At 41.2% G+C, this 14949-nt stretch overlaps 2 protein-coding genes across 5 annotated transcripts in view; both read right to left on the reverse strand.

The window, feature by feature from the left end:
* The window catches only part of LOC136384220 (calaxin-like), a 154064-nt gene that overhangs the window by 108656 nt on the left and 30459 nt on the right, over positions 1–14949 (reverse strand). The window lies entirely within an intron of this gene.
* The window catches only part of PEX1 (peroxisomal biogenesis factor 1), a 67685-nt gene that overhangs the window by 46624 nt on the left and 6112 nt on the right, over positions 1–14949 (reverse strand). For 3 of the 4 annotated variants that reach the window (XM_066354367.1, XM_066354365.1, XM_066354368.1), the window contains exons 2-9: positions 12677–12820; positions 10557–10640; positions 9645–9759; positions 8796–9547; positions 7225–7344; positions 1769–1892; positions 1441–1544; positions 458–540 (exon numbers count right to left, since the gene is read on the reverse strand). In XM_066354367.1, coding sequence (XP_066210464.1) covers positions 458–540; positions 1441–1544; positions 1769–1892; positions 7225–7344; positions 8796–9547; positions 9645–9759; positions 10557–10640; positions 12677–12820 — 1526 coding nt within the window. The remainder of the gene's footprint in view (positions 1–457; positions 541–1440; positions 1545–1768; positions 1893–7224; positions 7345–8795; positions 9548–9644; positions 9760–10556; positions 10641–12676; positions 12821–14949) is intronic. The other variant, XM_066354366.1, reaches the window with a different exon arrangement.

The following is a 14949-nucleotide window of genomic DNA, read 5'->3' on the forward strand; positions in this document are numbered from 1 at the left end:
TTCTTCTCACAAATCAAATCTCAAAGTAAAATTTGTTTTTAAAGATTTTATTTAATGATTTTAGAGAGGAGAGAGGGAGGGAGAGAGAAAGAGTAGGGGGTTGGGGGGAATGGGAAGCATCAACTTGTAGCCGCTTCTCATATGTGCCTTGACCTGGCAAGCCTGGGGCCTCGAACCGGCAACCTCAGCATTCCAGGTTGACACTCCATCCACTGTGCCAGCACAGGTCAGGCTCAAAGTAAAATTTCTAATAAGCTTCACTTTGTTATTTAAGAAGACAAGGTAAATTATTAAAGTAGGTGTGAAAACAGAACCGGTCTTTGAAAAATATCTACTAATGCATTAGTAAGATTATTCATTGACATTAACATCTACTTTAATATTTACACCTAGAAACCTCGCCAGAGATAATGTTGAACATGTCTCTGAACATGCTAGTTTGTCCATGACTTCTTACCCCAGATGGCTCAGCTTTAAAAAAGGAAGAATAAAGTCAATTTCCTCACTGCTTTCTTCTTTTAGCATAGGATCTAGAAGGACCTATAGTAGCAAGGAAAAAAACAGTTTTTAATTTTAAAGTTGCATCTTTTGCCTGTTTTTCTTGAGTCCCAGAAAACGAAATTGATGAATGTTATACCAGAGAGAAAAGATACAGTGTACATGCAAGATCATTACTTAAAATAGCCTTGACAGTAATAATTTACTCATCCAAGGAACAGAAATGTTTATAGTCAATAGGCAGTAAAGACTGTCATCTTCTTAATGTATTTTATAGATCTTCATTTGCAATTTTGATTTGGGTCACCCATTCTTTTCATACATCTTACATTTGTATCTTCTCTGAATGGTATTCCTTCAGTTAAATTTTAAAAGAGAAATAGTGTCTAGTTCCAAACCAATGAAATTCTAAATGACTAGAACATCTTCAATTTTACAATGACAAGAGTAAATATACTAAAACATAATGGTCTAAAATAAACACTTTAAAAATACTTCTGAAAGTAAAGTGATATAATATTTGTAAAGAGTTGAGAATTTAAGAATTGCCAAAATTATAATGGTTGTGCACCAAAACTGTAAGAACAAATTTGAATTTTAAAACTCAAACCATTTAAAAAAATAAAAAAACTCAAACCATTATAGCTAAATTTTTCTTTGTTTCAATTGAGGAAGCATTATAAATCATGATCAATTTGCCAGTTAACACAATCAGCTCTATTTCTGATATTTAACTGCACTGAGACATCAAATTTAACTTTAGGGTTTATTAAGTTAAAAAGATTATAGAATGAAATATTTTAAATCAAGTTATTCCTTACATATATCATTTGAGTTTCTAATACATTTTAGGATGCAAAGACTTACAGGTAAATTCATACTTTATTACCAATCACAAGTGACAAACTTTATTTCATTAAATATTCAATAGTATGCAATTACTTGTATTGTGATCTTCTGCAGCAGATTGGTACTCAAAAGAAAAATATTTTTTTCTTTTTCTTTTTCCCAAGAATGAACTATATTCAGAGAAAACTCCTTCAACCCTGTTGAAAAGAAAGTAATAAATGTACAGTACCAAAACTGAGATGAGATAATTTAATATTTTAAATATTAAATTTATTTAAACTTAAGTAAAGGCATTCTTCGGTATGAAAAATTTAATTATCACTGTTATATTTCCTGTTCAGATGTGTCACAAGTGGAAAAACTGAAAAATTTCATGACTTCAATAGGAAAAATATCAAAAAGACAAATAAAATTTACATACCATCTTTCATTTCCAGCTTAATATATTCTTCCTCTGATATTATTAAAGGAATAGTGGTCGTAGTGGACTGTTGTAGCCATGAATAGAATACAGTTTTTATGTTTTCTTCACTTATGTCTTTAGGCTACCAGAGAGAATAAAAATAAAAACAGTAATAAATTGTCCTAATACCAGAACTTTAACCTTAATGTCCCTATTTTAACATCTTATCTTGCTAATAAAATGTAAACCTTACCAAACAAAAACAGAAAGCTGTTCACATTCTGTAAATACAGATTTAAGATGTGACATTACAGCCAGTACCAGTACAATGTAACAAAGTGGCAAAATTTTAAACTTTTTCTCTATGCCCAGCACTACACACTGCTGTAATCTGGTCCACTGGATAGTAATTCCAGCCCCACTCCCTTTGCCTCTACTATAGAGGTGGGAAAGCAAACTCTGAGCTTGGATTCCTGGCCTGGAGGGGGAGGGGACTCGGGGTGAGAGGTAGGTATGTGTGTGGGTGTGTGTTTATGTGTAAGGAAGGTGTGCGTGTGTACGCACGCACGTGGCTGGCCTCTGGCCAATGCCATGCAATCAGCCATCCTTGCAAAGGGCTTCTCCTCCTAATTAAACAGTACAGAAACCTTGCAAGGAAAAGGCATTTGCCTTGCGCCTTTCCTGGGGCTGCCTGGAATGAAGAGATGATGCCAAGTAGTAAAACAAATCTCAGGCTTCTAAGAGAAGGAAAGTCACAGGCTAAGGATGGCAGAAGAGAAAGACCAAAGGAGGAGCCTAGATCCTTGATGACATGGTCTAACCACCTAGAGCTCCCTGAAACTTCTCCGTACATGACAGAAATAAACTCTGTATGTGAAATCACTTTTTCTTTTTTTGTGTTAAGTTGACTTCAGTGCTGATATACTCAACAAGTAGAGTGTTAATAAACTGATAATAGATATAAAGAAATTCCAAGAAAAACATTGCTAATTTTAAGGCTTTCAAATTAAAATTATTAAGTTTTTAAAACCTATTTTATATTAAAAATAGGAAAAACAAAAACTCATATAGGAAAAATGATGAATATCTGCCTAGGAAAGTAAAATCTCTGTCATTTCTCAACTAGTAAATTATCTCACCTCATCCAGAGTCAAGCATTTTTCTGCCGATAAAGCCAGGCCAGAATCTAACCACTACTAAAGCAGCCTAAACCAAGAGAGATACCACTTTCCCACTCTTAAGTACCACAGAAAGTTACTTCTTTGGATATTACTAGGCAATGGGATTAAAGACCTAAGTGAAATCATAAAATAAAAATGAGAATTATTTAAAATCAAGACTTTTAGAATCAGAAAGCAACTCACTACTCCTCTAGAGTCAAACATCTTTATGCCCCAAGTGATATATACAGTGTTCATAAAGTCATGGTGCACTTTTGACCGGTCAAGGAAAACAACAAAAGACAACAGAAATGTGAAATCGCTAATAACACTGTTTTGTCTTTTTCCAAATAGCTCCTGATATATGGAAAAGATTTATATAGGCGGATGGGGATCCTCAAACCCCTCAGTGAGATCTTCTGAGCATGGCTTTTAAGATACCAAGAGGCAAGCCCTGGCCGGTTGGCTCAGCGGTAGAGCGTCGGCCTAGCGTGCGGAGGACCCGGGTTCGATTCCCGGCCAGGGCACACAGGAGAAGCGTCCATTTGCTTCTCCACCCCTCCGCCGCGCTTTCCCTCTCTGTCTCTCTCTTCCCCTCCCGCAGCCAAGGCTCCATTGGAGCAAAGATGGCCCGGGCGCTGGGGATGGCTCTGTGGCCTCTGCCTCAGGCGCTAGAGTGGCTCTGGTCGCAACATGGCGACGCCCAGGATGGGCAGAGCATCGCCCCCTGGTGGGCAGAGCGTCGCCCCTGGTGGGCGTGCCGGGTGGATCCCGGTCGGGCGCATGCGGGAGTCTGTCTGACTGTCTCTCCCTGTTTCCAGCTTCAAAAAAATTAAAAAAAAAAAAAAAATTAAAAAAATAAAATAAAATAAAAACATAAAAAAAAAAAAAAAGATACCAAGAGGCAGAAAAAGCCCAATAGAGATCAGGTGAACTACCAGCTTTTAGGATACACCCTTAAAGGCTCCAATACCCCAAAGGGGTCTCATAGGATGCCATCTGGGTCCTGCTTCAATAGTGGAAAGGAAGGTCATTGAGCTAAAGCCTGCCAGACTTACATGCCTTGTGAGGAAACAGGGACACTGGAAGGTGGGCTTCCCCCTCGCTCCTCTAAGGGAGGGTTCAGTCTCTTCCAGCCCTGCTCCAGCCACCTATGACCTAACCTTGCCCAGAAAGCTGGGGTTTGCCACTGAAGGCTGAAGGTGCCCAGGGCCGTCGGCCCCATCTACGACACTGTGGACGAGCCTAGGGTATTTCTTCCAAGAAGCAGGTAAACTGATCTCATTTGCACAAGGGCCACTTAACTATGTCTTGCCTGAATAGTCAGGTTTTTTATTCTTCCCTCGAAGATCTCTGTTGTGGGTGTTGATAGTCCTATTTTCTGCTGCTTTGTTCAATATATAGTGTTTCCTTTATTCCATCTACCTCAATGCCCCACACATATTTCAGGCTGGGACCTACTCCTAATTTAGAGCTCTCTTTCCCCCTTTTGCCAACTTCTATTATGAATCTACCTTTGCCACCCAGCTTAGTGTATCCCAAGGTTCTCTTTTCCACGCCACAGTCGCAGAGCTCCAGGGAAAAGCAACCTGGTCTCATCTCTCCAGGAAGAGGAGAACAGAAGCTCCATCTCTACACATGCTGCAGATGGCTTTTCCAGTCTACCTGAATCATTACCAGCTAGAAGCAGTGGTCATTGGGACTTGGACATGAGCTGCAAAGTAGGGAATTGTGACAACAATTCCAGTACCATGCGGACTTTTCCTGGATATGGACTTTTCCTGGACTCCTGCTCCTTGTGACAGCTCCTAACAGACTGAACTGGGGTTGGGTTGCATTTTTCAGGGATTTGGCATGGTGATGGTGCCAACTTGGATTTGGTGAACATGTTAAGGACACTACTCTTTTATGGATTCTTGCTGTATTGGCCAAGAGTTTGCTTAAGGGCTTTAATCACTGTAAAAAAAAATAGAAGACTGGATAAAGAAGATATGGCACATATACACCATGGTATACTATTCAGCCATAAGAAATGATGATATCGGATCATTTATAACAAAATGGTGGGATTTTGATAACATTATACGGAGTGAATTAAGTAAATCGGAAAAAAAAACAAGAACTACAGGATTCTATACATTGGTGGGACATAAAAACAAGACTAAGAGACATGGACAAGAGTGTGGTGGTTACAGGGGGCGGGGGGAGGGATGGAGGGAGTGGGGGAGGGGCACAAAGAAAACTAGATAGAAGGTGACGGAGGACAATCTGACTTTAGGTGATGGGTATGCAACATAATTGAGTGACAAGATAACCTGGACATGTTTTCTTTGAATATATGTACCCTGATTTATTGATGTCATCCCATTAAAATTAATAAAAATTTATTTATTAAAAAAAAAAGTAAAATCGCACCAAATAAAAGGAAAACTCTCCCAGTTTCATACCTATTCAGTGCAGTTCAATGTGGGCTCACACACAGATTTTTTAGGGCTCCTTAGGTAGCTATCCCGTATAGCCTCTACAGACTCGTCACTGACTGATGGCCTACCAGAACGGGGTTTCTCCACCGAACTGCCGGTTTCCTTCAACTGCTTATTCCACTGAGTAATGTTATTCCTATGTGGTGGCGCTTCGTTATAAACGCACCGATATTCACATTGCACTTTGGTCACGGAATCAAGTTTAGCAACCCACAGAACACACTGAACTTTCCTCTGTACCATCCACATCTCGACTGGCATAGCCATGGGCTGCTCCGCTGTATACACAGTGTTACGTCATCATCTGTGCATGTGCACATGCTGCCACATCATTCTACAGAAACTGGGAGGGTTTTCCTTTTATTTGGTGCAGATTTCACATTTCTATCATCTTTTGTTGCTTTCCTGTGACCAGTCAAAAGTGCATCATGTGGCCCTGGCCGGTTGGCTCAGTGGTAGAGCGTCGGCCTGGCGTGCAAGGGGTCCCGGGTTCGATTCCCAGCCAGGGCACACAGGAGAAGCGCCCATCTGCTTCTCTACCCTCCCCCTCTCCTTCCTCTCTGTCTCTCTCTTCCCCTCCCGCAGCGAGGCTCCATTGGAGCAAAGATGGCCCGGGCACTGGGGATGGCTCCTTGGCCTCTGCCCCAGGCGCTAGAGTGGCTCTGGTCGCAACAGAGCGACGCCCGGAGGGGCAGAGCATCGCCCCCTGGTGGGCAGAGCGTCGCCCCCTGGTGGGCGTGCCGGGTGGATCCTGGTCGGGCGCATGCGGGAGTCTGACTGTCTCTCCCCGTTTCCAGCTTCGGAAAATACAAAAAAAAAACAACAAAAAAAAAGTGCATCATGACTTTTCGGACACACTCTATATAACCATAGTACAGAGAGACTTGCCATGGTCAAAGCTTCCACTAAAATAAGCAACTTAGGACAGAAAAGGAGCTCTCTAGTAATATCCTATCATTGAGACAAAAAAAAGAAAAAGAAAAAAGAAAACCTTCATGACCATGGCTAATTATTTTCAAACATAAGAGCCCTAACTTTGAAAAATACCAAGGTCAATAACCAAAAATTTTAAACCACAAATCACTGTGTATTGCTGAGCCAATGTGTTAAATGCTCAGTTACACACTGTTCTGGAAATGGCATTTATTCTCTTTGCTTTCCTCTTCTCCAGTCATGTAATATAAGCTGTCTCATCTGGGGTTTCATCAGCGAGAAAGTTCTGTTCAATTGGTTCTTCCATAACATAGTGACTTATTATGATCCTGAGGATGCAAAAGTACCATCCGAATATTCAGAGAAAGAATTTTTTAAACATATAATACAATAACTTTCCTGCATTATAATACTCTGAGAACTGGTAACCTAAAATGGTAGATGACAATGCACTATTAAAAAGATTTTAAAATTAAGTTCAATCCCTCATTTCCTGACCACACCAGTTTCTAAAGAATTAACAGAGTAGAAAAGTAAAATACATGCCACAACATGGATGTTAAATAAGTCAGACACAAAGGATAAATATTATATAATTCCATTTATATGAAATATCTAAAACAAGCAATACATATAGATTAGAGGTTACCAGGGTCACAGAGTTTCTGATGGGGGATGGAAAAGTTTTTTTGGAAATAGCATGATGGTTGCACAACATTAAGAATGGAATTAATGCCACTGAACTGTACACTTGAAAACGGTTAAAATAGCATTTTTCTGTTACACATATTTTGCTACAATAAAGCAAAAAGGAGTATTACCTATTATTCAACAAAAGCAACTAGAAATTTGACTACACATGTAAAACAATTGTGACATGACATAAATTTGAACTTACTAAGTTTTCTCTAGGCTGTAATTTTAGAGATCTTGGGATCTTAGGGGTAACTCCCACTGAAGTTATTCTGACTACTGCATGCATTTCTATATTTAGTCTCTTTCTCAGGTCACCTGGAATCTGAAATTTAAAAACAAAAATATAATTGTTTAATGCTTGATTAAAAAACAGTCCACAGCAGATAGTCAAGTTAACTTCTATGAATTCAGGTGAAATTATATTATCATGACTCATAGTATATCCTCTACATTTCTTTAACATCCTCTTTAGAATGTGATCAATGTCTACCTATCAAGTCAAACCTGTCTGAGCACCTGATGGAAAAGAAACTACTGACATTCTTCAGTGGCATGGCCCCACCTTTAAAGTAGTAGGAGGTGCACACTCCTCGCAGCTAGCTTTGTGGTCCCAAGATTTTACCATCATCACTTCTTCACTCAGTCCTCACCAGACAATTTCAAGGGAATATAGGGGTATTTGCACCTAACGGCAGAACCATTAATAAAGGAGGTAAGTCATGACAAGTTTCCCCGCTAGACAATGCAGTAGGACCTCCTAAACTGAATTTAGAGCTAAAAGAAAATAATAAGCAAGGGTCCAGAGCCTTAGAAAATGATGTAGCCACAGAGTTTAAATCTTTGTAAGTCTCCTGTGTAAAGGTCATACATTAAACTGTTAACAGTAAAAGAAACCTACAAAGGAATCCCGTCTCTTCCTATTTTTCTTCACTACCTTAACAATTTCTTCCCTTCCTCACCATGAAGTTTCACTTCAAATGGTTCAAAATTAGGAGGGCAGAGGGGGGGATAGGTGGTGATGGAGAGAGATCTGCCCTGGGGTGGTGAACACACAGTGGAATGTACAGATGATGTACTGTAGAACTGTGCACCTAAAACCTGTATAATTTTATTAACCAATGTCACCCCAATCAATTCAATAAAAAATTTAAACAACAAAATTAGGTTCAAATAAATGGGGCTGGTGACTTATTTCACAGAAGGGTTGCTTTCATATTTGAGACCCAGATAAGGTGGAACACTAGTTTCTCTGTCTACTTACTCTCCCGGTTATGCAAAGAACTGATACCAGCAAGGTGAGCAGCTTCTGGGTCCATTCCAGTCCACGTACTGTTAGGGGAGGCCTTGGGCCCCTCCCTACATGGGGCATTTCCCCCAGTACACAACAAACCCTTCCTCTGCTTTCAAGAACTTGGAAATGAGCCTGCTGCAGGTATTAAAGATGTAAGGCTTTGTAGGGCACCTCAAGCTAAGCATGAACTCCAGTCACCTTGCCTGGGTAAGACTCCTCGTTCCAATTCCTATCTATTCAATCCTGCCAAGTAACTGTGACCTCTCTGGGTCTGCATCAAGATTTTATGCCCAAGTTTACTTAGGTACAAAATACCCAAACAAGGACTTGACTTTATAACCAGAAACATGTCCCTGCACCAATTTTGGATACTATTTCTTATTATACTGGTTTTCAATTTATATAGAAGATACTATTCTAGTTCATAATTTGGTTAAGTTGAAACAACAAAATTATTTCCTAATTATAAAATTTATACTAACCCAGACCTTCCCAAGATGTAGGGCTTCTACATTTTTGGTGTATTTTATGGCATTCTTCAATTCTTCCAGTCCATTCCAGACTACCTTTACCACACAGGCCTTACCACCTTCCTGACTATACCCTGGGCTAATCTGTTTTTGATGTAGTGGCTCTGACATCTGCTTCTCTTTTTCCAATGAAAAGACATTTTGCTTTGTTTGACTTTGTTGTTGCTTTGGAGAAAGTAGATGAACTAACTCTCCATAGGTCACAGTAAAGCTGGGCTCTGATTCAAAATATTCCTGGTCCCATGGAAATACGTGAACGGCACAGTGTTTGTGAAACACAGACGTGGCCGATGCGCTGCATACGCTAGGAGGCTGCGATCTGCATACTCTGAAAATATTGTCTAGAGGGACAACTTTTGACTGCATATTTTTGAATGCATTGATTTCAGTTACACCCCAGGATGTCTCTTGTTTCTTCTCAGACCCAAAAGAAAAAATGCTTCCTATCATAGTCCATAAGCTTGGTATTGATGGTGAGTCAATAGTATCCTCTGAATCTGTGACTCTTCCAGTGTTTGACTGAAGTTGATCGGTTCGCAGTTCTTTTGTCAATCCTTTTTGGCCTCTGACATAATTATAAAATGTTCCACGTGCATCATCTACTTCTGAAAATGTATTCTCTTTAGCTTCGCGGGTCTTTGGCTGAATAAGGAGTCTGGTGTCACCCTCCAACCTTCCATAAGTAGCAGAAGGCATTAGTGCAACTGTGTAGAAAATAAAGCTTGTTAGTGCCTGTCACTTCTGCTCTAGACTCAATTCTGTGTGGTGCAGTATGAGGGTAAATACTACAATGGCACCTACCGATTTGGATAAATATGTAAGTTTGTTGATCAACCCAAACAGGAAAAATGGCATTTGGAAATACTATTCTAATTTGATCTAGAAGATGCTGTTCAAGGGAAGCAGCATGCAGTTCCTAGAACCAACAACAAAAAGATCAATTCATTTTACATTTTGCTCATTCCATGTTTAATAGGAAAATATCAATTCATTCTTATAACTCAAACTAACTCAGAATATATATGATGACCCTCAGAGAAGAGAAATCTAAAGACATTGAGGCCTGGCCTGTAGTGGCGTAGTGGATCAAGTGTTGACCTGGAACGCTGAGGTCACCAGTTTGAAACCATGGACTTGCATGGTCAAGGCATATATGAGAAGCAACTACTACGAGTTGATGCTTCCCACTCCTCCACTCCCCCCTTACTCTCTCTTTCCTCTCTGTAAAATTCAATAAATAAAATCTTTAAAAATAAATAAAGCCCTGGCCGGATGGCTCAGTGGTAGAGCGTCGGTCTGGTGTGCAGGAGTCCCAGGTTCAATTCCGAGCCAGGGCACACAGGAGAAGCGCCCATCTGCTTCTCCACCCCTCCCCCTCTCCTTCCTCTCTGTCTCTCTTTTCCCCTCCTGCAGCCAAGGCTCCATTGGAGCAAAGTTGGCCCGGGCGCTGAGGATGGCTCCATGGTCTCTGCCTCAGGTGCTAGAATGGCTCTGGTTGCAACAGAGCAACGCCCCAGATGGGCAGAGCATTGCCCCCTGGTGGGCGTGCCGGGTGGATCCCGGTCAGGCACATGCAGGAGTCTGACTGCCTCCCCGTTTCCAACAGAAAAAAAAATACAAAAAATTAAAAGATTTAAAAAAATAGATAAAGACATTGATATCTCGAAGTAGTTTAATCTTAAACTAGAATAGTTGTCATTTTATTCTCTTTACCAGTATCTCCCAGTCATCTGCTGAGAGGGGTTCCACCTCAACTTGTTGACAAGGCACCACATGGGAACATGGCTTGAGAAACACCTGGAAAGAATGAAAATGTAAAACTACTTTTAAAAGACATTTTTCATCCTAAAAAAATAAGTCCTCTCTTTAGATATGTAACTGTGTGTGTGTGTGTGTGTGTGTGTGAGAGAGAGAGAGAGAGAGAGAGAGAGAGGAGTAGGAGGCTGATGTCCCCACAGGGAAGTGGCACACACTCAGAGAGAGAACTGGAATCTGCTATGAAATCCTGGACAAAATACTCCATCTCCCTAGGTTTGTAGCACAAAGCACCAAAGTTAGTGATTTCCTGACACTCTGGTGCTAAAGTTTTAAGATTCTGGCAAAAATCTAGGGTAAGCAAAGGACTAGTGCTGGGCCTATGGATTTCCCATCAGTTGTCTGTTCTCATCAGAAACATGCACGTGTTCAAAACAAGTTTAAAAGGTATGACACGCTTGTGTACTGTTGGGGGAAACCGGTACTAGAAAGCAAGTTAGCCCCACCTATCAGATTTTCAAATGTGCAGTCCACTAAACTTGGTAATTCAGTTTTCACTAAATCCCTATATACAGAAATACTCGATGTATATTGTTCATAAGACAAAAAAAAGTATCTCTGATATAGTTTCTGGGAAAAGATGGCAGAAATATGTATCATCTCATTCTTTAAATCCTAAAGGTCTAGTGAGATCCCAACATACAGTACACATTAATTCTGAGGCTGGGGTTAGAGAAAGAAAAAATGTTTTTACTTTCAATTATAAAGTATTTGTAATAAACAATACATTATCTCTACAGTTTAAAATATTTTTAAAAGAACTGATGAATAGAATAAATAATAAAATAGACATGAGTCCTTAAGCTTTGGAGTTTACAATTTAAGCATATTAAATTCATAGGGAAGCCCTGGCCGGCTGGCTCAGTGGTAGAGCGTCGGTCTGGTGTGCAGGAGTCCTGGGTTCGATTCCAAGCCAGGGCACACAGGAGAAGCGCCCATCTGCTTCTCCACCCCTCCCCCTCTCCTTCCTCTCTGTCCCTCTCTTCCCCTCCCGCAGCCAGCCCAGGCGCTGAGGATGGCTCCATGGCCTCTGCCACAGGCACCAGAATGGCTCCAGTTGCAACAGAGCAATGCCCCAGATGGGCAGAGCATCGCCCCCTGGTGGGCATGCTGGGTGGATCCCGGTCGGGCACATGCAGGAGTCTGTCTGACTGCCTCTCCCATTTCCAACTTCAGAAAAATACAAAAAAAAAAAAAATCATAGGCAAGATAAAAATGGAAAAATAATAACACTCTTTTACAGGATTTTAAAAAGTCAACTATAACTCTGGAAGGTTAGAAAATTTGTCAGAAACAAATAAAACAAAGTTCAATAATAGAAAGTAAAATGAACTAATTGATAAAGCAAAAATAATTGTAGCCCTGGCCAGCTGGCTCAGCAGTAAAGCATCGGCCTGGCATGTGGAAGTACCAGGTTCAATTCCCAACCAGGGCACACAGGAGAGGCACCCATCTACTTCTTCACCCTTCCCCCTCTCCTTTCTCTCATTCTCTCTCTTTCCCTTCCACAGCCAAGGCTCCATTGGAGGAAAGTTGGCCTAGGCACTGAGGATGGCTCCATGGCCTCTGCCTCAGATGCTAGAATGGCTCCAGTTGCAGTGGAGCAACAGCCCAGATGGGCAGAGTATTGCCCCTTGGTGGACATGGTGGGTGGATCCCCATCAGGTGCATGCGGAGTCTGTCTCTGCCTCCCCACTTCTCACTTCAGAAATAATAATAATAATAATAATCGCACAACAACAAAATTAGGGAACCTGGGAAGTGAGTAAAACAATACAAAAGCCAACTAGAGAGCATGGTGGACTACAAGATAATAACTTAACAGAGCACATAGTGAATAATAACTTAGCAATGGTATATGTAGTCAACTTGAACATCCTGGACTAATTATAGTAGCAAACAAGTTAGGTGTCATCTCTCCTTAAAAAACCCCCACAAAACTAAACTTTAAATTTTATTTCCATTGCTATTTTACATGTTGTTAGAAGAATGTCATTGTCATCACATTTTGTGCTTACCTGTTCTCCACTTGAGAGTCCAAGTTTCTGACCAACTTGTCTGTTAATTTCAGCCACATTTTCACCTTGATCACTAAAATGCCTGCCTTCCACCCAGCTCAAGAATGCCAGCTGCTGACCCCAGGCGACTACTATAGCTTGATTCTATTTATTTAAGAAATAAAAAATGGGGGAGAAAGGTTGTGAAGGTTTTTAACATGCTTTTCTGAAGTTACATAAATGATAAAACTATTACTGCAATACATAAACACAAAAAGAGTTCTACAGATAGTTGATTGCTCTGTTATCCACCTATCATTGCATTTAAAAAGCTATAATCATTTCCAACAACCAACACTGGTGATACTATGGGTGAAACCAATACACTTCCATTTCTATGATGGCATTATAAATTGATTCAACTCGAATTCAAAATGGCAATAAGTAGTCAATGAACTTATATAATAGCCTTGATATATGTGTGTGTGTATGATATTCTGTATATAAGTATATTCTGAATTAATGATTCAAAGAAGAAAAAGCCTACAGCAAAACAGATCTCTGCAGTATCTTCTATAAAAATAAAAACTCAGGACTGGCTTAAGTGTCAATCAATAGGGAAATTATTAAATAAGCTATAAATTTACTATTTTAGTAAAGTATGAGTCAATAACTAGAAACACATCATGATCATTAAAAATATAACAGTATTGGCCCTGGCCGGTTGGCTTAGTGGTAGAGCGTCAGCCTGGCATGCAGGAATCCCAGGTTCGATTCCCGGCCAGGGCACACAGGAGAAGCGCCCATCTGCTTCTCCACCCCTCCCCCTCTCCTTCCTCTCTGTCTCTCTCTTTCCCCTCCCGCAGCCAAGGCTCCATTGGAGCAAAGTTAGCCCGGGCGCTGAGGATGGCTCTATGGCCTCTGCCTCAGGCGCTAGAATGGCTCTGGTTGCAACAGAGCAACACCCCAGATGGGTGGAGCATCGCCCCCTGGTGGGCATGCCGAGTGGATCCCAATTGGGCGCATGCAGGAGTCTGTCTGACTGCCTCCCTGTTTCCAGCTTCAGAAAAATAGAAGAAGAAAAAAATTCAGGTGTACAATTTTATAACATCTGCATACTCCATTGTGTGCTCTCCACCCAAAGTCTAGTCTACTTTGGTCACATCATATATGTGACCTCTTAATCTTCTTCATCTTCCCCTCCCTCCTTCCCCTCTGGTAACAAGTTAATTTTCAGTTATATATTATATAATCATGATTTAGTATCCTTTATTCTCCACTTAACAATGCATCATAAGCATTTTCATATCCAGATCATTTTTAAAAATTGGTTAAATTTAAATTATTAAATAAATCCATTCATCTATATCAGTGGTAGTCAACCTGGTTCGTACTGCCCACTAGTGGGTGTTCCAGCTTTCATGGTGGGCGGTAGCAGAGCAACCAAAGTATAAATAAAAAGACAGATTTAACTATAGTAAGTTGTTTTATAAAGATTTATTCTGGCCTGACTGGGCGGTGGTGCAGCGGATAGAGCGTTGGACTGGGACGCGGAAGAGTCATGTTTGAGACCTCGAGGTCGCCAGCCTGAGCAAGGGCTCATCTGGTTTGAGTACAAGCTCACCAGCTTGAGCCCAAGGTCGCTGGCTTGAGCAAGGGGTTACTCGGTCTGCTGAAGGCCCACGGTCAAGGCACGTATGAGAAAGCAATCAATGAACAATTAAGGTGTTGCAATGCGCAGTGAAAAACTAATGATTGATGCTTCTCATCTCTCCGTTCCTGTCTGTCCCTGTCTATCCCTCTCTCTGACTCTCTCTCTGTGGAAAAAAAAAAAAAAAAAGATTTATTCTGCCAAACTTAGCAAAAATCTGACATAAAGGACTTGGTAATTTTTTTTTTTTTGTATTTTTCTGAAGCTGGAAACGGGGAGAGACAGTCAGACTCCTGCATGTGCCTGACCGGGATCCACCCAGCACGCCCACCAGGGGGCGATGCTCTGCCCCTCCGGGGCGTTGCTCTGTTGCGACCAGAGCCACTCTAGCGCCTGGGGCAGAGGTCAAGGAGCCATCCCCAGAGCCCTGGCCATCTTTGCTCCAATGGAGCCTCAGCCGCGGGAGGGGAAGAGAGAGACAGAGAGGAAGGAGAGGGGGAGGGGTGGAGAAGCAGATGGGCGCTTCTCCTGTGTGCCCTGGCTGGGAATCGAACTGGGGTCCCCCGCACACCAGGCCGACGCTCTACCGCTGAGCCAACCGGCCAGGGCCAGTAATTATTATTATATGCTTTAACTTGCTGTA

This window comes from Saccopteryx leptura, chromosome 12 (genome assembly GCF_036850995.1).
Source record: "Saccopteryx leptura isolate mSacLep1 chromosome 12, mSacLep1_pri_phased_curated, whole genome shotgun sequence".
In the NCBI taxonomy this organism is placed as follows: Eukaryota; Metazoa; Chordata; class Mammalia; order Chiroptera; family Emballonuridae; genus Saccopteryx; species Saccopteryx leptura.